The sequence below is a fragment of the Aphis gossypii genome, chromosome 1, assembly GCF_020184175.1.
Source record: "Aphis gossypii isolate Hap1 chromosome 1, ASM2018417v2, whole genome shotgun sequence".
Classification (NCBI taxonomy): domain Eukaryota; kingdom Metazoa; phylum Arthropoda; class Insecta; order Hemiptera; family Aphididae; genus Aphis; species Aphis gossypii.
The window spans coordinates 10188309-10212997 of NC_065530.1; the positions used below are offsets into that span (position 1 = coordinate 10188309).

The 24689-nt window shown below is 24.0% G+C and overlaps 2 protein-coding genes across 4 annotated transcripts; both read left to right on the forward strand.

Moving 5' to 3' along the window:
- The first annotated feature begins 2756 nt into the window (after positions 1-2756).
- Positions 2757-13384, forward strand: LOC114128197 (synaptic vesicle glycoprotein 2B-like). Of its 2 annotated transcripts, XM_050197128.1 has the most exons (12): positions 2757-3200; positions 3302-3370; positions 6087-6152; positions 8352-8513; positions 8568-8730; positions 9031-9149; positions 10579-10814; positions 10929-11077; positions 11181-11446; positions 11528-11687; positions 11742-11869; positions 13228-13384. In XM_050197128.1, the coding sequence occupies exons 1-12, from the start codon at positions 3179-3181 to the stop codon at positions 13281-13283; spliced, it is 1596 nt and encodes a 531-aa protein (XP_050053085.1). In that variant the 5' UTR covers positions 2757-3178; the 3' UTR covers positions 13284-13384. The 2 variants fall into 2 exon arrangements, with proteins under 2 accessions (XP_050053085.1, XP_050053086.1); XM_050197129.1 differs by lacking the exons at positions 2757-3200; positions 3302-3370; positions 6087-6152 and adding an exon at positions 8177-8235.
- Positions 13385-14635: 1251 nt separating this feature from the next.
- On the forward strand, positions 14636-24165 carry LOC114128208 (synaptic vesicle glycoprotein 2C-like). Of its 2 annotated transcripts, none has more exons than XM_027992669.2 (11): positions 14636-15490; positions 15553-15618; positions 17527-17688; positions 17754-17916; positions 18473-18591; positions 20792-21027; positions 21124-21272; positions 21363-21628; positions 22983-23142; positions 23206-23333; positions 23835-24165. In XM_027992669.2, exons 1-11 carry the CDS (start codon positions 15436-15438, stop codon positions 23888-23890), a joined length of 1560 nt encoding a protein of 519 aa, XP_027848470.1. In that variant the 5' UTR covers positions 14636-15435; the 3' UTR covers positions 23891-24165. The 2 variants fall into 2 exon arrangements, with proteins under 2 accessions (XP_027848470.1, XP_027848472.1); XM_027992671.2 differs by having other exon boundaries at positions 14637-15457.
- The last annotated feature ends 524 nt before the right edge of the window (positions 24166-24689 follow it).

The following is a 24689-nucleotide window of genomic DNA, read 5'->3' on the forward strand; positions in this document are numbered from 1 at the left end:
ACTTGCCAAAGAAGGGCCTTTGATGATAGTTTGTTTTAATGTTTCTCATTTTATTTATTTTATAATTATCCATTAGGAAATTGTATTGTAAATTACAATTACAATTTGTAATGTTCTACTTTTATGTATTTATTATTATACCTACTGTTATTAAATGTAAAAAGGGAAATCCATATATTTTTAACAAAAAAAAATAAATACAATGTTGTTGAAAATTTATTTAGTTTAGTAAAATTTTGATTTTTGTATAAATTTCATATATTTCGTTTAATTAGATTTATCAAAAATATTCTTTTTAGATAATTAAAATTAACTATATACACCTGCACTTTATAGTGTATATATTACACATATACATATATATATATATATGTAGGTAATAGATTATAATATATAATATTTAATAATATGCCTACTATACTTAAATTGTTTACTAAATTAAATACATTTTTCTTCAAAGGTTAAGGAAAAAAATTATAAATAAATTTAAAAAAGTTGTTAATACCTTGCACATGACTTCTAATTTACTGTTCTACCCGTATCTAAGGAAAACTACAAATAAAAAAAAGTCAAGTGGCACTCGGGGACGGCCGCGATAAAGCTATTACATATTAAATAAATAAGAAGTTAATATAATTTAATAAAAAAAAAAAAAAATTAATAACATAAAATAATATTAAAAAATTAATAATATAATATAATATTATAAAATATATAATATATAATATAATATTATTTTAAAAATGTATTTTCAAGTCACCACGCCAGGTCTGCGATAAAAGCTATGCAATAGCTTAAAAATACCGATTATTATTATTTTATTTTCGGTAACCATGGTAACAATTTTTTGGTAACGGTCACGCTTTTTCGTTATGAAAAATGTATTTTCAGTCACCACGTTAGGCTTGCGATAAAAGCTATGCGATAGCTTAAAAATATTCCCTATTCCTCTACCTCTTTTTCATTGTGTTCTGGTGAATTAAGTATTATACATTATAGTTGAGCTTATATATTATAATCCAATAGAGTAATATTATGTTTTAAATTGTTATTTCTGGTACAAAACTTTATTGGTACATTTACATGTTGCATAATGTATAACATTAAAAATCATATTATTATTTTACGCTGCATCGTAGAATAGCCATCTAATTATCGTCTGAAATTAATAAACTTATAAACATATAATGTTTTTTTTTTTTTTTTTAAAAAAAGAATATTGGATTTTTGTGCTGTTAAAAAGACGACGTTTGGTATTTGTAGGAATAATAAAAAATGTAAATAGATTATCTAGATACTGTACCGCCGTAGGACGTAAAACACAAACGATTGTTTTTGTTATTACAGCGAAACGTCTTATTTCTACACGGTATACATGTAATTGGATTTTATCGTCTTCTCTGTATTCCATTCGGACAGTAAATAAAAGCTTTCTATTGGAAGAAAACGTTTAACTCTCCTTATTGTTATCCTTTTTGATAATCTTATGTTTTTATTGCCATTATAATCGTATTGAAGATATTCTCCCAATCACCAGAGGATTTGTCGTGATGCTAGTAATAAGTGTCATACGATTTCAGTGACAGCACCTATGTAGGTCGGTTTTTTATTTTAAGAATCGATATATGAACATATTTTTTAATGATGTCGTATCGCTGTATTCTGTTCGCTTTTTAAGAAGTAAAAGTAAAAATTAGTCATAATAATGATAATAATAATAAATACCATCATAAAAATGAACTCACTCGTATATTGTACATTTATATACAAGCCATAAGGTATTCTCTGGTAGCCGGTAGGTCTAGCCGGTCTAGGAATATTAAATAATACACGTATTGTAACTTATAAGTTATAAGAAAATGAAACGGGAATAGTTTAAAATAATGACAATAATTTATGTTAAAAAACTAAATTAAATTGCGTATTTTTATAATTTATTACCTTATCATAATACTTTTACTATGATTAGTGATTATATTTATTTGATGCCGTAAAGTACTATTTTTTTTAAGTAATAAATTAATAATATGTCACTTAAATCCTGAGATAGTGGCATACGTAAGCCACCAATTATTGTAGTATTTGCTTAAAATTATCATAACCAATTTTGGTTGATACAACTTAGATAAATTATTGAAATATATTACAAATCGCCATAATTTTTCCTCTCTAGACATTTATTTACACATTCAATACACCCACTCACGAAACTCTTTTTATGTACGAGTAGTGTTAAAATAAAATCCTTAAGTATATATACAACCTAAGATAAGGTTTGGCATCATTATAATCATATTAATTTTAACGTTATATTATATCTATATGCCACTCGAAAAAAAGTAAAAACAATTTAAAATAATGAACATTTTTTTTTATATCACAGTTATTATGACAGGTTCAAGTTATTATGTGTTATCAACAATTATTTCTCGAATGAGTTTGTATGCACCGGTAGACTAATAACAGCTGATATATGTATAGCTATACTTAATAATAGTTTTTAATTGCAATAATTATATAATCGGCTACAGCAATGAATCATGAATAATATTAGCACACATTATTGAGTTACGACTATTATTATTACTAAGTACTACATTGATGTGGCAATGAAAAACAAAATGTTTAATACTGACATTAATTTGGATATAATATTTGTTAAAATATAAGTAGTACAATTATATTCATCACGAGACATTATGTATTATTAAATCAATACTATTTGTTAAGTTATAATAAGGACGACGGAGTGCAGTGTATAATAGCTGTTTTAATCCTACTTCTTGTGTGGGATTCAACAAGCAGACAGCATTCATCGAAAATTTTTCAAACGGTTGTTGCCACACCTCCGACCACAACACCGTATGGTGAGCACTGAGCAGAGAGCATACGTTCGACCAATTTGAACGTGTTAACATATGGTAGTTTTGCGTTGTTGCATTATAAAAGTTGATAATTAATTAATGATACTATTTATCTGAGAGTGTGTTAAAACGATAAAATTACTATAAATAAAATTTGTCGATAGTAAATTGAATCAGTAAGATCGAATTAAAATGGCAATAGTTTAATTGAATACATGAACATTAAAGTAATAACATTAATTAGGAACGCTGGATAGAGGGTTGTTATTTTATACATATTTTTGATTATGCCTGCATAGTGTGTGTTGAACACGATGGAAAGAAATAATTCAAAAGGTAAATTTTATTTTAGTTGAATAGTTATACAGCGATTATTAAATTTCGATTTTTAAAACAATAAAATGTTATATGGAAATAATTTATTTTTTATGTTTTAGAAAACGTTAATTCTATGTGTCTTATGAGCCCTCAACAGATGCATTCGGATAAAGATTTCAAAAAGTTGGGTGAGTTTAAATCTGAACTATATAAATTAAACTAAGCATTTATTATTATTAATTATGTGAAAAATTAATATTTTAGAATTTTTTATCTTTTAAAATATTTTAGGAAGTTTGGCTAGTAGATACTTTTTATGTATAACAGACATTAAAATAGCGTTGGTAGAAAGTTTAAAAAAGGTTATTTTATTTGACATGCATTGTAGGTAAATCGTAGTATCGATATTTAATAAATATAGTATACTTCGTCTAATTATATAATTTTGGTTGTAACAAATTAGTATTGCTCTAACTAAAATCTATATAAAAATGAATAATTTGCTTAATATTAATAGGTACTGTTAAAATTTAATTAAAGCATTTTTAAAATGTTTACCTTATATCGTTATAACTATAATATTAAAAAAATATTTTAAAAAAATTATAAAAATTTCATAGTAGACTTGTTTGGAAACGAATGTTGTACTTACTACCTACACAACATGTTATTAATATATTTTCATTTTTAAATAAAAGGAGATTTCGTGAGCTATAATACTATACTCGTATAATATACAAATATTTATAGATATAAGCATACAAAGAAGAATATTAAGATATTTTTTAAACTCTTAATAAAGAAAATAATTATTGACGTCGATAGTTAAAATATTATAATATGTATTTTAATCAAAGTAATCAAGTAAATAATTACCAAGTAATTAGATATTCTAAAATTAAGTCATGTTAAATTGTAAATGAAACATTTAAACACGTATTTAAAGTGTTTAAACATAATATTTGTATACTATCTAAAATATTTATGTTTTATTTTAAAATGTTGATAATTTTATGTTTTTTTTTTCATTAGGTAAAATTTTATACGAGTTAGTAAGATAAATCAATTAATAATATATCAATTATTTATATAGTTTGAATTTTAAAATTCAATTTAGACTCAAGAGTATAGATTAATTAAATTTTATGTACGATATAACATTATACATGGGTATTTATTATTGATATAAAAAAATTGTAATTTTTGGTTAAAATGTATTTAAATACAAATTTAATTTAGAGAATCTTAATTGATAGTTTACGTAAAAGTAAATTTCTCTTTATTAGGTGCTTGATCTAAGTTGTTTGATATATTGGTATATGAATAGGATTGTACTTTGGTTTCGTATCGTGAGGGCTATTAAATTATATATTATTATTTTTAATGAGGATTTCTGTGGTTTACTTGGTTCACTTGATTAATAGTTTCTAGCTAAATTATAAGTGAGTGAAGTTAGCAGTACAATTTGATCACTAATTTCTGCTATAATAGTACAAAAATGTAGTGCTGAATTAAGTTTTATTCAAAGGCACAATTTTTAAAAATACATTTTTGTAATTTCTACAAATAGGCCTCATATTTCTTCAAAGATCAATTAATAATAAATGATAATTTGAGGTCACTAACCCTATAAGTACTAAATTATTAATGTATAGTACAAAAATTAGTAATCGATTCGTGTTTTCTTTAGCCATTATTTTTGGCGTACTTTGACAATAAAGTAAAAAGTAAATTGTATTGTTTTTGTTATAAAGTTCATAATCATAAAATTGTATACTCTAATTTTATTCTTAAAATGTTTATATTTGTGAATTAATGTATTAAAAGTAGAGCGCAGATTTCTATGCAATTGCATATTTTTTTTCCATTTCAAATTTTTGGATTTTTGTCAGTAATCTTTATGAATCATAATAGCTTAAAGATATTGGCGAAATTTTTTTTTGCATATTTCTGAATATTTAATGGTTATTGTGTAGTTTTGCATATTTTTACAAAATATAATAAAACCGAAAATTTTAAAAAATATGTGTAAAATAATATTTTGTTAAGTAGAAATATTAAAACGATTTTGTTGGCATTAAATAATAATTAAAATAAAAATAAGATGAATAATCGATTACGACAAATGTTTGTGTCTACCTATAATTTTAATTGATTTTGTTTTATCAGTCAGTTACCGACATACCATTCGATTACATCGTTTGTCGTTTAGTTCATAAATCGTGAGTATACTAAAAATAAGTAGTTTGATTTGCAACAAAACTCGAAAATGGATTTCCTCTACAAACAGAGATACTGAGGTTTTTACTATTGACGAAAATATAGTATTTGGCAACCCATGCGGAAAATCTATTATTTGTGATTTTAAAAATACATTAAGTTGTTTTAGAACCTTAATTTTTTTTTTAAATAATTAACTATTTGTTAATAAATAATTTATTTTTATTAACTTTTAAATAAATAAAAAAAATCTTGCATACTTGTTGCATATTATATATTTTTATGGCATATTTCGATACTTTTTAGTGCATAAAAATCCGAGCTTTAAATTATTATAAGACAAGTATAGTTTTATTAATTGTTTGTTTATACTCTCAAAAAAATTAATACCACGATATTGCTATTTACTGATCTATGTTTATTGTTTGTAACATAATATATTTGGTGTATTATAGGTTTGCCTATGCAAATATTATTTTTTTTGTGCTTGTGCCAATAAATATACACAAAATAATTGTGTATATATGTGAATTTGTTTAGGAGCTTAATTTAAATGGAAAATATAAACAACAATTTTTAGAGCATTTAACTTTAGATCAAAGCTAATAATATAAGTGCTCATCCTAGTATCTATAGTATTATGTATCTAATTAAAAAGTTTAAAAAGTTTTTTTTTTTTTTTAGAAATAGAAAATTCTAAATGTTTGATAACAAAATCTGTAAATTTGGACGAAGCTATGGACATTATTGGTGAGTTAGTTTGTATAAAATTTAAATGTCTATACCTTAATATAGCTATCTACTTTTTAGTTATTTGAATAATCAAGTTGTTTATAATACACTATTTTATCACTATTATATTAGGATTTTTACTTTGATTAATTTTCATTAAAATGTACAGTGGTAATTTTTTTTTTTTTGAGAAATATTTTTAGGCTTCACAAAATTTAGAACTTTCCGATTTATCGATGGGTTTAGTCGTCAATAATTTTATAATTTACGGTGCAGCTTAAGCTACATTTAACCGTATCCTAGCAAATTAATTAATATTAATATATTAATATATATATTAATATTAATAATAAAATTAATTAATTAATTAATTAAATATTTATATTAATGTTAATGTTATTAATTATTATTTAATTAATTAATTCAAATTTAAATATATATTTATATGTATAAAATCTATAGTTCAAAAAAACATTTTTAAGGGTAATTATTTCTTAATCTTAAAATATTTAAATACATATTTTACAATTATTATAACAATGGTTTTTTGTAAGAGAATAATATGACGTACAAAACGTACGAGTATATCAAAAAAAAAAAAAAAATTATAATTATTTTAATAAAGTAACTCAACTATAGAGCGCTTTATGATGTTGGTGGTTACTTTTATAAGTATAATAAATTATATATGATGCATTTAAGTATAGCAACAACATCACTAGAGCGCGCACTAAATTATGAATATTATCTATAGTCTATTTTGCTTTCTATCTTTCTATCCATGTACATTATATACTTTATTAATAATTAAAAAATAATAAATTGTATATACTATATGTATTATATATATATGAAATTGCAACAGTACTTATCATAATATTATAATTAATATTGTCCTCGCGGTAACAGTATCTTATAATGATATTAATTGCATTATAGTGCTATCGTATGGATCCGGCTTTAGAGTACAGTTTAATTGTTGTACTGTATCTATAATTCTTATATTTCCATTAATAGGTATTATGATACATGCAATATGTACCGTAATAAAATAATTCGGTCTGACGCATATATTATAGTATAGAGTATACATATTTATATAGTCGAGAGGCAGTGGCGCAACCAGGTAAGGGTTAAGTGGTTGTAACCCCCCCGTAATTTCTCCGAGGCCACAGTACTCCTTCACGTCAGTACACCTGACGATATATATTAATATTTTGTATTAATGTAATCCCCCCCCCAAAAAAAAATTTTTTTTTTCTAGTTGCGCTATTGCCGAGAGGCGTTTTAATATCCAAACAGCTCTCCACCCTCCGCTGGTCCTGAACTAGATACGTTATTTCATAAATATAAACAACAACATAGGCGCCCATAGAAATTTTTTAGGAGGGGGCAATGTTATGATTTGTTGTATAATAAATAAATAAATAGTAATTTATCTTAAAACATTCAATTTAAAATATCTTTTTGAAAAGCCAGGGAGGGGCAAATGTCCCAGCTGCCCCCCCTTCCGGGTGCCTATGAACAACAATATTAATTTTTAAATTTTTCTAAAAAAACAATACCTATATATTTTTTAAAAACAAAAATAATGTGAGAATCTGACATTTCACATCACTCTTGTATACGTCATTTGTAGCAGTTATAATATTTGGAGACAATGAATACTTTTTATTGAAGTTACATTGTGTTATATTTTTCAAATCTAATTGACCCTTGGACTGGAAAGGTTAGGGTCTTGGATTATAAATGTATGATTATCTATGATAAAATATTAATTTAGTTTTATAATATAGGTAAATTTAGGTAATTTTAATGTGAAGGCAAAAACCAGTTAATAGTATTTTTTTAACTAAAAAATGATGATAAATTAAATTCTGTTATGATTTTCAAACTATAACAATTTGTAAATATACATAAAATACATAATACGAATAGACTACATACATTAATTTAGATAATAAATTAATAAATTATCGTAATAATTTTAAGTTTTTTTTATTTATAAATATAACTAACCCGACTTTGTTTTATTTATATAGATAATAAAATAATAATGTTTCGATTTAATTTGGACAATTTTCAGAATTAAAATCTCCAGGTAAAAAATGCTAATAATATTAAAATGTTGATATTTGTAAAGTCATGTGGTAGTAAAAAAATTATTTTTTTGGACATTCAAAACAAGAAATATTAATATAATGTTTCTATTAACAGGATTTGGGAGTTTTCATTACTACTTACTATTCATTTGCGGATCGCTTTTCGCAGCTATCTCCATTAGTGTGACATCAGTGTCTTTCATTATACCATCAGCACAATGTGATTTTCAAATGACTTCTGTCCACAAAGGCATTCTTAATGGAGCTTCGATGATAGGTACGAATTTATTTATGTAATTTACTTAATTTTTTCAACATTTGGTTTTTTTAGGAATGTTCTTTGGATGTTTTATTTCGGGTTACATGGCGGATTCTAAAGGCAGAAAGTATACATTGATCGTCTGCATGTTGATTGATGGTATTTTCAACATCATATCTAGCGTTTCTCAGATTTATCCAATATTAATATTCTGCAAGTTAATGAGTGGATTTGGGTAAGCAAATATTTTTAATATAATTATCTAAACAGGTTATGTAGGCACTTATTAAGTGCTATTGAGTATTTAACGTATCCACATTTAAAATTGTGAAAATAAATCGGTATGCATTCTTAGAAGATTTACTGTCTATTATATAAATTTTATACTTTATTACATTTATCTCATTGATTCAAATTATTTATTTTTAGTGAAATGTTCATTACGGGTTGTGTGTAGTGTAAAAATATACATACCTATTATAATGATAAAACGAGTTCAAAAGTAAATAATAATATATTTTTAAACCATTTTTAGGGTGTCTGGTGTTACTGTATTTTATTCATATCTTGGAGAGTTTGTGAGCACCAAAAATCGTGAAAAATTTCTATGTTGGATGGAACTATTTTGGACACTTGGTGTAATTTTACTTCCATGTGAGAGCACTAATGGTTTATAATATTTAGTTTCAGGTCAAAATGGTAAACGGAAAATTGGCACGGTCTATTAGTTTCCTTATGGTATTTGAAAAAATATCCATTGTCATTTCTTTAGTTATGTAATTATTAATAGTTTGATGAAATCTGTTAAATACATTGAAGAACTAACTAAATTATGGGTTGCTTGTATCCTACAAGCTTATTAAAATAATTATTCCACCCTTCGTAATAGTTATTTGTTCGATCGCAAACATTCAAAGACACATAAAAAATATTTCACAAAATTGGAAAAAACATTGGGGTACCAGTAGCACCACTGACATAGGTGTCATCAAAATATTTAGCCACTATAATTCTGCAGGGATTATTGTGTATAAATAAGTCATTCCACTGAATACTTCATTAAGAGGTAAAAATGCTAAAGCATTAATCATACTGAAATTTATTCTAGTATTTTGTTATTTTTATAAACAGAACTTAGACCTATTTTTTGAATTTTTAACCACATAGACTGACATAAGTGAAAAAAAAATCCTTTAACCTGTGACCAAATTACATTATCATTTGTCGTTGTAGATTAGAATTATACTTCCTTAAAATATCATGTAATACTTATTTAACGTGTAGATAGATACTTTATGATTGTTTTTTTTTTTAATAGTTTAAGAATCCTTGATTCTTAACGACTGTATTAATATTCCATGTTCAAGACGACTGTACCAATTTTCCGAAAATCGGTCAAAACATCTTTTCAAAAATTTCTCCGGTTAAAAATATCTTCCAATCCTAAAAGAATAGGTATATTCTGAAGTCCCTAAGATTAATATCAACATTGTTATTATCTTCAAAATAATTTGCAACAAGATAGGTCTTTTGTAATTTGGACCTAAGGATATTTTATATTCGAGATATTTTTATACGTTCTATAATATTTAAATAGAATCTATATCAGAGATTCCCAACCGGGGTGCCGCGAACTTTATTTAGGGTGCCACGGAATTATTTGAAATGTATTTTTATTATATTATTTATGTCATAATAATTAAATATAAAAACATATAGTTAATTTTCAATGTAATAATTTGTTTTATAAAAAATATAGTGTATATAGTATATTATATTTTCATCTTACTAATTTTGTTTATACTTATGTACTGTTAAATAAAACCGAAGTTGTTAATAGGATGCCTTCGAATTTTTATAAAATGACTAAGGGTGCCAAGAGTCAAAACTGGTTAGGAATAATAGTCATTATTTATTATAGCTAGTTACCCAATATTTATAATTTATAAAATTATAACCTTTATGTTTTACATATTAATTTAAGTTAAGTTAAATGCTATAAAAAATCAAATAGATATTTCAATAAATGATAAATTTAATAAAAATACCTATATTCAATTATTAACATTTTAGTGTTTTTCAGGCATAGCATGGTTAGTTATACCATTAACATTTAGAATCGAATACGGGTTCTTTTTGTTCAGGCCATGGAATTTATTTGTAATTATTTGTGCTCTTCCGAGTTTAATATTTTCATGCTTGTTGGCTAAATTGCCAGAAAGTCCAAAATTCTTACTCGCTAAAGGTAAACACGACGAGACCATAGATTGCTTGAAATTCGTTTATAGATGGAATAATAAGACTGATGATGATTTTCCGGCAAGTTCAAGTATTGTTGTATTAATTATTAGTCAATAATCAATATAGTGCTTTGTTCAACTACTGTCAACGAATATTTATAACACTTAATTTATTTGGATTTTAATTTTTTAGGTGACTTCATTAACGTTACCAGATCAAATTTATGAAAAGAATAATAGCTTCTTTAATGGACTCTACAATAGTATTTTGGACCTGTTTACTTCTAAATTCAAAATTGTAGCTATCAATACGTGTGTTATACAATTTTGCTGTACTGCGAGGTAACATAATGGTTTAAGTAAATACAAGACAGATAATGTAGACACATATACAATAAAGTATTTTTTATATTAACTAAATGGTTCTATATTTTTCTATATGCAGTTTTTACATGATGGTTTTGTGGTTCCCAGAGCTGATGAATAGATTTCGATGGTATGAAACATCGTATTCAGGTCCTAAAAATATGACAAATATGTGTGAAATTGTGTCTCTTTTTAAAATTGAACCCGAAGAGATTGATCTTAAATGCAATGATGAAATAAATCAATCTGTATACGAAAACATTCTCATCATTGGCGTTGCATGTATACCTACCAGTATAATTGTGCCACTATTAGTCAACAAATTTGGAATTAAATTGTTCTTAGGTTTGAAAATATTTTTAATACATTTTGGTACATATATTTTTATTTTATTCGTTTTAAGTTAATTTGTTATGTATTTTTTAGTGTTGAGTTTTTTCGGGTCAGGCTTGTCCTCCGCTTGCTTGTACTTCATTACGTCTTCATTTGAGAATGTCGTATTATCTTCTATATTTGAAGCTCTTTCTAGCTTGGGAATTGGTCTAGTATTTTGCATAAGTGTTGAGCTATTTCCTACAGAGTTCAGGTAAATATATAAAATAAGAAATGATTAAAATTCGTAATATTTTGTCATTTTTAGGGGTGTTGCCGTAGCAATTGGTTCCATGTTCGGCAAAATAGGTGCGGTACTTGGCAATATTGTAGTTGGAGTTTTTATTGATGCACATTGTATGGTTCCTATTATAGTATCGTGTTCTCTTTTGATTAGTAAGTATAATGATAATTTATATTTCTATTATAGTATAATATGTATAGGTAGATTGATCTAATTTTTCCAGAAAATAAATTGCATATAATTCTAGATTTCCATAAGACTGTTTATAAGAAACCAAGTACATTAGCTATTCAATTTTCAAATATTATATATTAAAAATGAAAATTCCAATAGTTTTTAACCAAAAAATAGTTTGTATATTTTTGCGATCTGAGTAATGTGTATTTTTAAAATTTTAAAATTGATATAAAAACAACTAAATGTGTAAGATGTTACATTACATTTCCAAGATTGTGTTGACAGAGTTCAAACATTTTTATTGATACTTTTAAATTAAATATTAAAAAACGTTTAAAATTTTAAATTCCTATATAATAAATAGCATAAAATAAATTTAAAAGTTTATGAAATCTCTTTGTGTACAAGAAATGCTAATTTAAGTATTTAGAATGTTTCGAGTTTCTGTACCATTTTTTTTCTAATAAGAAATTAATAAGAAATTAACATGAAATAATTATAATATTTATAAGTTATATTATAACACATTTAAGGGGATTGTAAGCGTCGATTTTTTGTTTTTGTTTAACACACTTGGAGTTTTTAGACGTATTTTTATTGTAATATATCAATTGATCTAGTGAATCGTCGAAGCAATAAGAGTATTTAGAACAGATTTCAATTTATCTTTAAGTTTACTTGAGATTGATTTCATCGAATTTTGGTTTTTTGATTTTAACTTTTCCAAAAATTAAATATTTTTATGATTTTGGATGATAAAATCAATTTTTATAAAACATGTCTAATTTCCTATGTTCCATGTGTGTTAGACAAAGACAAAAATCATCGCTTTCTATCTTTTTAACATTTTTAATTTTTTAATAAAACTTAGTAAATCTTGTTATTAAATGTTTAAACCTTAGTAATAAAAATCAAGCATTTTATGAAATGTTGACCCTTTAAAAGTACTATCTAATTTACTTCCATAAACTAAAATTGAATTTGAAAATGAATACATTTTTAATGCCTCAAGATAGTGATGACTGATGAAAAAAAAAAATTAATAAATGTAAAAAAATACCAATTTCATTGTAAAACCAATAAATTCAAAGTTTTGCTCAGAATTTATAATATGCATGATATATTAATATATTATAGTTATAAGTAGTAAAGTAGAAGTGATACTTAAAATGTAAATACTATTAAATATGAAATTCCTGATTATCTATTTAATACCTATGCATTTTAAATGTAAAATGTTATTTGTTAATAATTTGAAGTATATTTATAATGTTAAAGTTTTTTATTTCTATTAATTAATTCAATCAGTTGTAAATTTAATTTGATTTTTTAGTTTCAGGGTTATTAGTATTAACATTACCAAGAACTGGAAGAAGTGCCATAAAATGAAAATGTAATATTAAACGATAGAATTTAGAATTTGTATTATTAAAAAAATATTAAATATTGTTTTTTTTTTATTTTATAAATGAAAATTTTACATAAATTTATCAGCGTTAAATAAACATTAATTAAACCTGATAAACAAATATTCAAAAAAAAAGGGGGGTAACATATGCCACTCTGCTGTGTATTAGGTATATAATATGTAAGATGTATATATAAGATGATTCTGAGTGGAGACCATCTGACAGTCAATATATTACTAGAAATATATTTCGAAATATTTTTTGATAAAGTTGTTAAATAAAAAAATTAAGTTCATTTATTTTACTTTTAGTATTATGGTAGGTCGATACATTTTTTTTTGAAAATATTATATTTATAATATTATTAATACTTATTGATTACAATAATATTTTATTTTTTTACCATATTTTATCAACATATATAATTCAAAATTTAATAAAATATTTCAGTAAAAATAGTTTCATACACCATAATAATATAAATCAAAAAAATATCATTGTGTATAGTAAAATTTTTTATAATATAATGTAAGTACGTAAAAGAAGTTCCCACGAAAATTGTTTTTAAATTATAATAAAAATAATTAACATTGTTAATATCATTAAAATATGTATTTTCGTCTAAATTTGAGCTTAAAATGTTTATAAAAAATAATTGTTTTTACATATTTATTAGATTTTATGGTCTTAGTATTGGATTTGTTTAAAAATTTCCGCTTTTCAATGACTTTTATTTTATTTTTCCTGATCATAAAAAGTACTATCTATGATAGTTCGTTTTCGAGTTACATAAAAAATTATTAATTCGTTTTTGTCAAAAATTAAACCATTTTAACAGTCTCGAAAGGTAATGACAGACAAAAAAAAAGTACTCGTTAAAAAATCTATACATTCATCAGGGCTATAAATATATTTTATGATCGGAGCGTTCAAAATCTAAAATACATTATAGTATTATACCTATATCTCAATGTCTAACGTATGTAATACGTAAAATAACTTTATACTCAAAAATCAAAATCGTTTATTGTAGTATTTTGTGAATGTTTGTTGATTTTTTTTTTTTTTACTTTTTGTTGTTATTATACAATATGTACTTTCGTTTATACATATTTAAAATATATTTAATTGCGTATGACGTATATAATAAATAATATATTTTAATAGATAGTAGAAATAGTATAATATTATATATTTATATGTTATGCATATAAAAATGATTAATTACTGGTTAGTATAATTAAAAATAAAATAAAAAAATAATTAACATAATACTATAATGTAAGTACGTATAAAAATAAAATATTAATTTTCTCACAACTCATATTAGTGAAAATATTAATTCATTATCCTTAATCTTTCTTTCAGTAGAAAAATATCACTTGACGTATCTAATGACACTATTCAGTACCTATTTGTATTCAAATATACATATATAGTGTGGAGTAAACGCCAACTTGAAACGAATCAATGTTAAATACAAATGATATAATTATACACCTGCTAAAATTTGTGTGAGAACAAGTGGTGTGTTATCTAAAAACACTTCTTAAACGGTATAAATGGACAGATTTGTATGACAAATAAAGTGTAATCTTAAAATTTAGTATTAAATTAATACTATTGTCCCATTCGGATACCTAGTGTTGATGATAAAATCAATACACCTTTATATTGTAATAACATGCGGTTTCGTGTTCAGATACACGTGGAATTATTAAAATATCTTGAAACGGTTGCAATCGCACATCGATTTGCATCGTACCTACCTATAATCTCTTATATGCATCGCAAAATTAAAAATATTTTTGTGTAACAGATTCCCGTGACCAATTTAAACGCGTCAACAGTTTGCTATCGAAAGTTATGCTTATGACAATTGATTGTTATTAATACTAATGATTGTGTTAATACTATACACACTGATGGATGTTGGCCGACAAAATAAAAACACTAATATAATGGCAATTAATTTGTTACGATCGTTTTATATTAGACGTCTGAAATAATTATTCGGACATTCATAGAAGTAACTTCAACTACATACACGCTGCTGTTGACGCTGCCACCACCTAATCGCAACGTGGTGTTTTTATTTTTGAATACTATATTGTCTGTTACTCGTTTTGAAAATGGACGAAAATAAATCAAAGGGTAATTACGACGTTAATAATGGTTATAGGCTAGGTAATTCAATTTTAGTAGATCAATAATTTTGAAGAAGTATGGAAATTATTTGTTTATTTTAGACGCCGAGGATTCTGCTTTTATTGTAGCTCAACCTGTACACTTAGATGATGCAATCGAAATGGTCGGTAAGTAAATTGAAAATAGTATATAACTTACATTTCAAATTATTTAAATAATTATTTTTAGCCTATACGTTTATATATCGTATAAGTACTAAAAAGATAGTCGGGTATGTGAGTACATTTTTAAATTTCTTGACATCTTAACAAAGTTACTCAAATATAAAAGCAATAAATCAGTACCTATCAAGTATAAAAATTGTATTGTTTTTTAAATAAATAAATATTTGTTATATTTCATAAAAAATATTAATGAAACATATATTTGTTTTTGTTTATAGATATTTTAAATTATAAGTGGAATGATGATGGTATATAATTATTGACGAAAATAAAAATAAAATTATTATGTATAATTATTATATATTTATTAGAAAAATTTATTTAGATTACACATATGGAATATATAATTTAAAAATAGGTATTATAGAAATATTTTAAATTATAATATATATATATATATTATATTATATAACGAGAGACGTGTAAATCACTTTGCTCTATAGGCAATAATTAGAAGGTCACTAGAATAGTAATAGGATGTGTTAAATTTGATTTCAATTATCAGTCAATCGAACAATGATTCTGAGCGGAGAACTCATAAATTAGAAGTGGAGCTCCGTCAGTCTATATTTTATTTTTAAGGATATTTTATTGTAGATACATTTATATTCCTATTAATAATTTATTTTCTTATAGTAGATAGAAATAATTTTTGCTCCAAAAATGGAAAAAACACACCATATTTATTTTATTATAATTATTGGACATAACTAATAATTGTTATTAACTATTAAGTCCTGTTAACCAGTGTCAATTACAACAGATGAAATAAAATCATCACTACTTTTTTTTAAATATATTATATTTGTTAAAATAAGACTAAAACATTTATAAAAAAAAATGATGTTTTACCATTTTCGATATTTTTCAATAACTATATAGTATATACACTTATGAGGAATATTGTTTTAAATTTTCAAGCTTTCAAAAATCGTCAAAAAAATATGAACTACTTAGTAGATAGAAATTTATAAAACTTTTCTTTTTACTACTAAGTTTTGAAAATTTAATATAATAAATAACACATTTAATATTACACATAATTATTTTCTATATCTGTATAAAAGTATTGAAAATACATGGCCGACATTTTTTTTATATGCCTTTAAATTAGAATTTGGACAAATTAATTTTTTTAAACAATGAATAACTATGAAAATTGGTACCCACCGTTTTTCCCAAAATGAATTTTTTCTCTTAAATGGTATTTTTCATAAAAAATTAAAAAAATTAAAAAATGTCGTTATAACAATATACAGTGGTATATTTTCTATACATTATATATTTTTAAAATTATTTTGTTTTAATTTAAAAACATTGTTCGTAGGAACTTAAAACTTTTTTGTTCATTAAATTATTATGAATTTCACTATACGTAATAACATTTTTGATTAATTTTATAGTATTTATATTTGTAAATTATGAATCTATTTTTACAGAAAGGTGTTGAACAATTTTGAATCATATACGTTTTTATAAAAAAAATGGTATAAATACCTATTTAAATTGTTGTAATAATTAAATACTAAAATTCAGTAAGCATTTTCGAAAAAAAAATATTAATCTACTGTAGTATCAAAAGTAAAATATATGTTTTTAATAGATATGTATATTATAAAAAAATATCATGAAATATAGTTTGAGATATAAGCTGACATATCGTCTTCGCCCATAATTATGTATTGTATACAATGATATATCATTGAATTAAAATTTAACACATCCTCATAATGTAGTGTATTAGTGTCCCAATCGACACCTCATGTACAGTAATCAAGTAGGTATTCATTTGTACCTATACCTTCTTTGAAATAAATAAACTTATTAACTTATTTATGTTTTAATAACCAGGATTTGGTAGTTTTCATTACTACATATTATTTATTTGTGGATCACTTTTCGCGGCAGTCGCTTTTAGCGTGACGTCAGTTTCTTTTCTTGTACCATCAGCCCAATGTGATTTTCATATGACTTCTGTCCACAAAGGAATTTTAAACGGAGCTTCCATGATGGGTACGTATATTTTGTCACCCAAGCGAAAGTTATTCATTCCATATTAAATGTTTGGTTTATTTTAGGAATGTTTTCGGGATCTTTTATTTGGGGTTACGTAGCTGATTCCAAAGGCAGAAGATATGCCTTGATATTGTGTATGATTATGGATGGCGTTTTCAGCATCATATCTAGTGTATCTCAAATCTATCCAGTGTTAATATTTTGCCGACTGATGAGTGGATTTGGGTAAATCAAACATAATATAAATATAATGTTTTATGATCGGTGTTGCACAGGTGTTGCATATTATAGTGAATAATAAGTATGATACTCGTATAACACCAGAACCTTTGTTTTTTAGATCATTTAACTGTATATTGTATCTAAGTTAATTTGTATAGTTCATACGAGGAATTTATATATTGGCTTCATAATGTTTGTAGATTTTTTTTTAATTGGTTTCTGCTGAGCTGTGAAAACTTTCTCAGGTACCCGATATGAAATATCTCAAAAGCTTCACTATGTAGATTATACCAAGAAGTGTATAATATGTGCTCCTTTTTGTAACTAAATAATAATCTATTAGTAACATTTTAGAGTTTTTCTAAGAATAATGTGTAAGGAAGAATCACAGAACATCGAAAAATGTTTAGACAAGTGCTTTAGAAAAATATTTAATCTCACTAAGATACTCATATACAGTTATAACGATAAATTTAATTATTGATAAATATATTTATGTATGATGTTAACATGTCTTAACATATCTATTATAAAAAATATATTTTTTGTTCGTATACAGAGTGTCCGGTGCTACAGTGCTATATTCCTACTTAGGAGAGTTCATTAACTCAAAATATCGTGAAAAATTTCTATGCTGGATGGAAATGTTCTGGACGAGTGGCGTAATATTACTTCCATGTGAGCATTATAGTATTTGAATAATAACAACTTGCATAAAATAAGGTTCCGGGTTGACGCCTGACTAGCGTACATTTCGTAGGGTGTCCTCGAAAGTAATACCGCCAGCGATCTTTATTGTTGGTAGATTATCACGTATTGATATTTATTGATAAATGATAATAATATAATATTTTAATACCTATATCATACAATTTAAAATTATATCGGTGAACAATTATAGTATGTTCGTCGAACGTTCAACAAACGTTTATTATTAGTATATCAAATAAAAAATTGTAAAATATGGATTTGGATTTTTTAAAATATGCAATTAATATTATATATGCCAAAAATATGCAGTGTACACTAAAAGATTAACACGTTTTAAAATTAATAAAATATTTTTCTTAACTATACTAAGAGGACGACGTCGTACCCGCATGTGCTGTCTCCTTGACTCCTTCTTACACACGTATATATGATAATATTATGACAATTAATGTTTGTTCGCCAGTTTCAACAGTTTCAATAGTCTGCTGTTAGTTTTGATATTAAAGTGAATTGATCTATTATACAATTTAAAGGTAAGATTATTATCTTGGGCTCTTGGTAGCTTTTTATTAACTGTACTTATTACTTATTATTTTTAAGTAAATTATGATCATTTTAAAATGTATAGTTTCAAAAAATCATAACTTTCTTAAATATAATAATATTACTAAAAATCTACGTGGGATCCTATTTAATAATCTTATATTTAAATTTTACTATAGGTAATTTCACCCCAATAATAAAACTAACAGCACACTGTTGACTATTTCATTATTAGACGGAGATAACGTATGGACGTACGACGTCCTCTTAACGCTATTCAAATATATCATAAATTGATATAAAACAATTACATGGTGTTTTTATATTTTCTAAAACTCTGTTCGACATCACAGGACGTAAAAATGTTTAGTAACGAAATATACCGTAAAACAAGTATTATTCAAAATAATATGCAATAATATGCATTTTGTCCAAAATATACAAAAACATGCAAAATAAAACACCACCATTTACATTATTATAAGATGATTCGTGGACATTAGTGACAAAAGCTAAGAAATTGCAAAAAAAAACATACTGTTGCATATAAATCTTAACCATAATTAAACCTACCGTTTGTTAGGTATAGACGTGGTTTAATAGCAATTATTATATGTCAGCAAAAAACAATAAAAGAGTCGCTTGTGATGTCATAATTATTATCAATTATACATTTAACTCATTTAAGTATTTGAGACGATTTATTTTCGTGTTATAAAACGTTAACATTAATTTAAATTAGTATATTAGACCGGTATCTACTTTTTTAAAACACTGTCAATTTTCTTATAAAATTTATATTGCAATAGTAGGACGTACTATGCTCTAATAAAATAAAACATTGATACAGACAATATTATATTGTTAAAATATTAAACATATAGTTCAACGACTTATTACTTAAAAATCACAATTATCAACCAAATTATTCATATTTAATGTTAAAATAATTACATTAAAAACATAAATAAAAACTATTCATAACATGTACCTATTATTTACTTTAAAAGTTAGAAGTATGCCTAATATGTATTATGTATGTATCTTTTATTAGTTTTATATTTTGTAATGTAATAATATATTGCTATTAAATTAAGACTACATTACTTTAATATTGTCAATAATTGTACTGTTGCATGCGTTGAGAATTGGAAATATTATCAAATGATAATGTAGGAAATAGATTTTTCATCAAATTTTAGGATCATATTTTTTTTTGTTTCTTAAAATTTTTGTATTCTCATGTTTGACTTGGACGATTAAAATTTTTAATCATATTGCAGGTAAAATTTTATAACAATACAATTGTGTATTGTAAAAATATAATACTAAATAGATACATGCTTAATAAGATAAATACGATTTATTGACATATTGATTTTTAAAATCATCCTTTTATTTTAATACTTAATGCGCTATTTTTAATGGGTAATATTAATGAAATAATTAGGTAACTGAAAATGATTTTACATTATAGTTCATAGTATACTTAAATATATTTATAAATATACTAACATTTTATAACTTAAGATAAATAAAATAAATACCTAAAATATAATAAAATATAATTTATCCCATTAAGCAATTGATAAACTTAATAAAAAATAACACTAGTATTTTTTAGGTGTGGCGTGGTTAATTATACCACAAACATTCCGAATTGAATATGGATTCTTTTTATTCAGATCATGGAATTTATTTGTGATTATATGTGCTTTTCCGAGCTTAATATTGGCATACTTATTGGTAAGATTGCCGGAAAGTCCAAAGTTTTTACTCGCAAAGGGTAAACACGACGAAACAATTGATTGCTTGAAATTCGTTTATAAATGGAATAATAAGACTAAAGATAATTTTCCGGCAAGTTAAAATCTTATTTATTGATTAATAACTCTCAATAGGAAACTATGAATAAATATTTATTACATTTACTTTATTTTTATGTGAATATTTTAGGTGACTTCATTAATATTACCTGATTGTATTAATGAGCAGAGTAATAGTTTTTTAAATGGGCTCTACGAGAGTACTGTTGGACTGTTCACATCTAAATTTAAATTTATAGCTATAATTACATGTATTATACAATATGGAGCCACTACCAGGTGATACATCATATTTGTTAAACGAATATCAATAATTTTCTATACCAAAGTTAGAAATTCAATAAATTAGTAAAACATTTATTTTTGCAGTTATTATATGTTGATGCTGTGGTTTCCAGAGCTGATGAATAGGTTTCGATGGTATGAAACATCATATTTAGGACCGAAAAATATGACAAATATGTGTGAAATTGTATCTATGTTTAAGACCGAACCTGAAAAGATAGATCAAAAGTGCAATGATGATATAGATCAATCAGTGTACTTGAACATAATCATTATTGGAATCGCATGCATACCAACAAGTCTTATCGTGCCACTATTTGTTAACAAACTAGGACTCAGGTTTTTTTTAGGTACATACATTTTATTTTTAAATTTACAATACTAGTATACATTTTGTTAAAAAGGCTTTCGTGTAATATTAATACTTACACGATTTACATATAACTGATAAGTAATAATGTTTGATATCTTTTATTGAGAATTTATAATATGGTACCTAAAATACTAAGGTTAGTAACTGAAGGTTTATAACTGACTACCTGTATAAATATTTTACACTTTTTAGTTTATTTAATTAAAATTGAATCATAATAATACTTATTTATTTACTATAATAATATATACACATAACTTTAATTATGTTCATAAAAATTCTTAAATAATCATAAAATATTGAGACTGAATATTTTATGATGATTTAATATACAAGTGCCTACATGTAAATGTTAAAATAAAATGAAAGAATCATAATTAAACTAATTTAAGGGAATAGATTAAATTCAAACTTATTTCAATAATAAAGATATTAAAATATATGAAGAGAGAAAAAAATTGAATTTATTGATAACAGTCTTAGGCAAACATATAAATAAGACAATTCATTTATTATATAATACAACAGTCAACCAGAGGAAGGCATTATTTAAATACAATTATTATTCTGATAAGTTTTTTACAATTATTCGAATAAAATATTAATTGAATAATTTTTATTATTAATTTTCTAAATAATTATTTGGATAATTTTCGTTGATTTTATTTGATTAAACAGTGGTTGGTGACTTACTGATTTAAAACACGCAAATATTAAAAATAATATAATTGACATTGTATTTTGTAATACAATTGGAAATTTTATTTTATTTCATGCAAAAATATAATAAATTATTATTAAACAACTACAAAACTATACATAGAATCATAGAAGAAAACAAATAATTATAAAAGATGAATTACTACAATAATTAATAATAATAATTTTGTATAATACCATTAATACCACTAATCACTTTAACAAAAACAAAAATTATTTAAAAGCTTATTTATTTCTGGTATCGATCTGTTTAAAATAAATTGTATTTTTTAAGATTATATAAATATATAAAATATTATTACCATTCATCTAGGAAAGTAAATATTATTCATTATTTAAATATAGGTAGGTATATACTAATACGTAATATTACAACATAATACTAATTAATTTTTGAATTTAAATACCTAGCATAATATATGATAACCATGTTAATTAATTTAATTGTAATCCATAAAGCATTAAACAATCTTTAAAATATTAACTATTTAAAACTTATAAATTTAGATCTAAACTTATTAGTTAAAAATGTAAAATGATAATTAAACTAATAAGAGTTAAATGTTGTGTTTTACTTTAACTGAGTAAAATTGGATTTCTTTTTTTTCTAGTGGTAAGCTTTTTAGGATCAGGTCTATCCGCTGCTTTGTTATATTTCATAACGTCTTCACTTGAGAATCTCGTATTATCTTCAGTGTTTGAAGCTCTTTCCAGCGTTGGTATTAGTCTTATGTATTGTATTGCTGTCGAGTTGTTTCCCACAGAATACAGGTAAATTTAAATTAGATTGAAATAATTATTATTAAATCATATATTATATATATATATTTTTAGGGGCATGGCTGTATCTATAGGTTCTACTTTTGGAAAAATAGGGGCACTTATGGGTAATATCGTAGTTGGAGTATTTATTGATGAGCTCTGTGTAATTCCAATATTGGTATCGTGTTCATTTTTAATAAGTAAGTAGTATTGTATATTTGTATTAGGATGTATGACCATGGGTATAATAATATGTATGTGTAATATTATATTATGTGAACTGTAATATAAATAAAACATCGGCCATTACGTCTTACTGTTATAAGTTATAAATTCCACATTTTTATTTTAAATTTTAAATTTGTTTGATGTTTTTATTAATATATTATATTTATATTGAATGTTGATGCATTCAAAAATATTAATTACAATTGTATTTATAAACATAAGTTTATTTTCAAATAAATAATAATTTAAAATAAAACCAGAACATATATTTTAAAAAACCTCGAAAAATGATGAAAAGCAGGAAAAATAATAAGTTTAAAAGTAACAAGATCTCTGAAATACATGTCTCTTGTCTCATGAATATTAACCATTAGGATAATTTAATGTATTCTAAATACTCTAGATAAGATTATTATTAATTAATTATTCTTGTCTTTATAATTCTATATTAATTTGTTACATTAACTATTTAGTTTCAGGATTGCTGGTGTTGACATTACCAAAAACTGGGAGAACCAACATAAAATAAAATTATAATTTTTGATGAGATTAATTTTAATTTGTATCATTAAAAAATAGTATATCCTCGTTTTATGATTTTATAAGAAAACTAATATGTATAAGACCTACCTAATGTTTTGTAGATATGTAGAGTGGTTATTGTATTACTCAATTTTATGTATTATTATTTATTTTATAATTTTGTTTTCTGTAGATTTAAATAATTGTTTTACTTTCATTTGTATTAAAAATCAAGAGTTATTTGAAATCAAAATAAATTAAACAAGTATTTTTTTTTAATTACATTGGTACTGTAATATCAAATCATTATATTTACAAACTCACTTAGTAAATATCTAGTATAAAATCTATATTTTTTTCGTGATGTGTATAGGTTAATTTTGGATATTTTTCCTTTTTTTTACGAACATTAAGTACTGAACGTGTTGTTAAGAAAATACAATTTTTCGTTTTAAACCGGGTTTTTAATCACGATTGATTAGATCATTATGGGCACATTTTAAAGCTATTTTATGCTATTTTATGCTATTATCTTTTTATTGTTATTTAAAATAATTTTGATACTGTTAAGTCAATTGATTTGATGAATACAAATAGATTCGATTAAATGTGATACAGGTAATGTATGTGGGTAAATGATAGATTTTTTTTTTAATCTAGTGAGAACAACTTATGAGGAACCTTTTAATATAATTCATGGACGAAAAAAAAAATAAAAGTTAAAATTGTTAAGTATCTATAAATAATATATTACAAAAAGATCCAATATAATATTATGTAAGCTACACTGTGTTTAAAAAATAATA

Coding starts and splice junctions, on each gene's coding strand:
- LOC114128197 (XM_050197128.1), top strand. CDS start 3,179: ATGGAAAGAAATAATTCAAAAG. Junction 8,731..9,030: donor AAGTTAATGAGTGGATTTGG/GTAAGCAAATAT, acceptor AACCATTTTTAG/GGTGTCTGGTGTTACTGTAT. Junction 11,688..11,741: donor CTATTTCCTACAGAGTTCAG/GTAAATATATAA, acceptor TGTCATTTTTAG/GGGTGTTGCCGTAGCAATTG.
- LOC114128208 (XM_027992669.2), top strand. CDS start 15,436: ATGGACGAAAATAAATCAAAGGGTAATTACGACGTTAATAATGGTTAT. Junction 18,592..20,791: donor TGGCGTAATATTACTTCCAT/GTGAGCATTATA, acceptor AGTATTTTTTAG/GTGTGGCGTGGTTAATTATA. Junction 23,143..23,205: donor TTGTTTCCCACAGAATACAG/GTAAATTTAAAT, acceptor ATATATTTTTAG/GGGCATGGCTGTATCTATAG.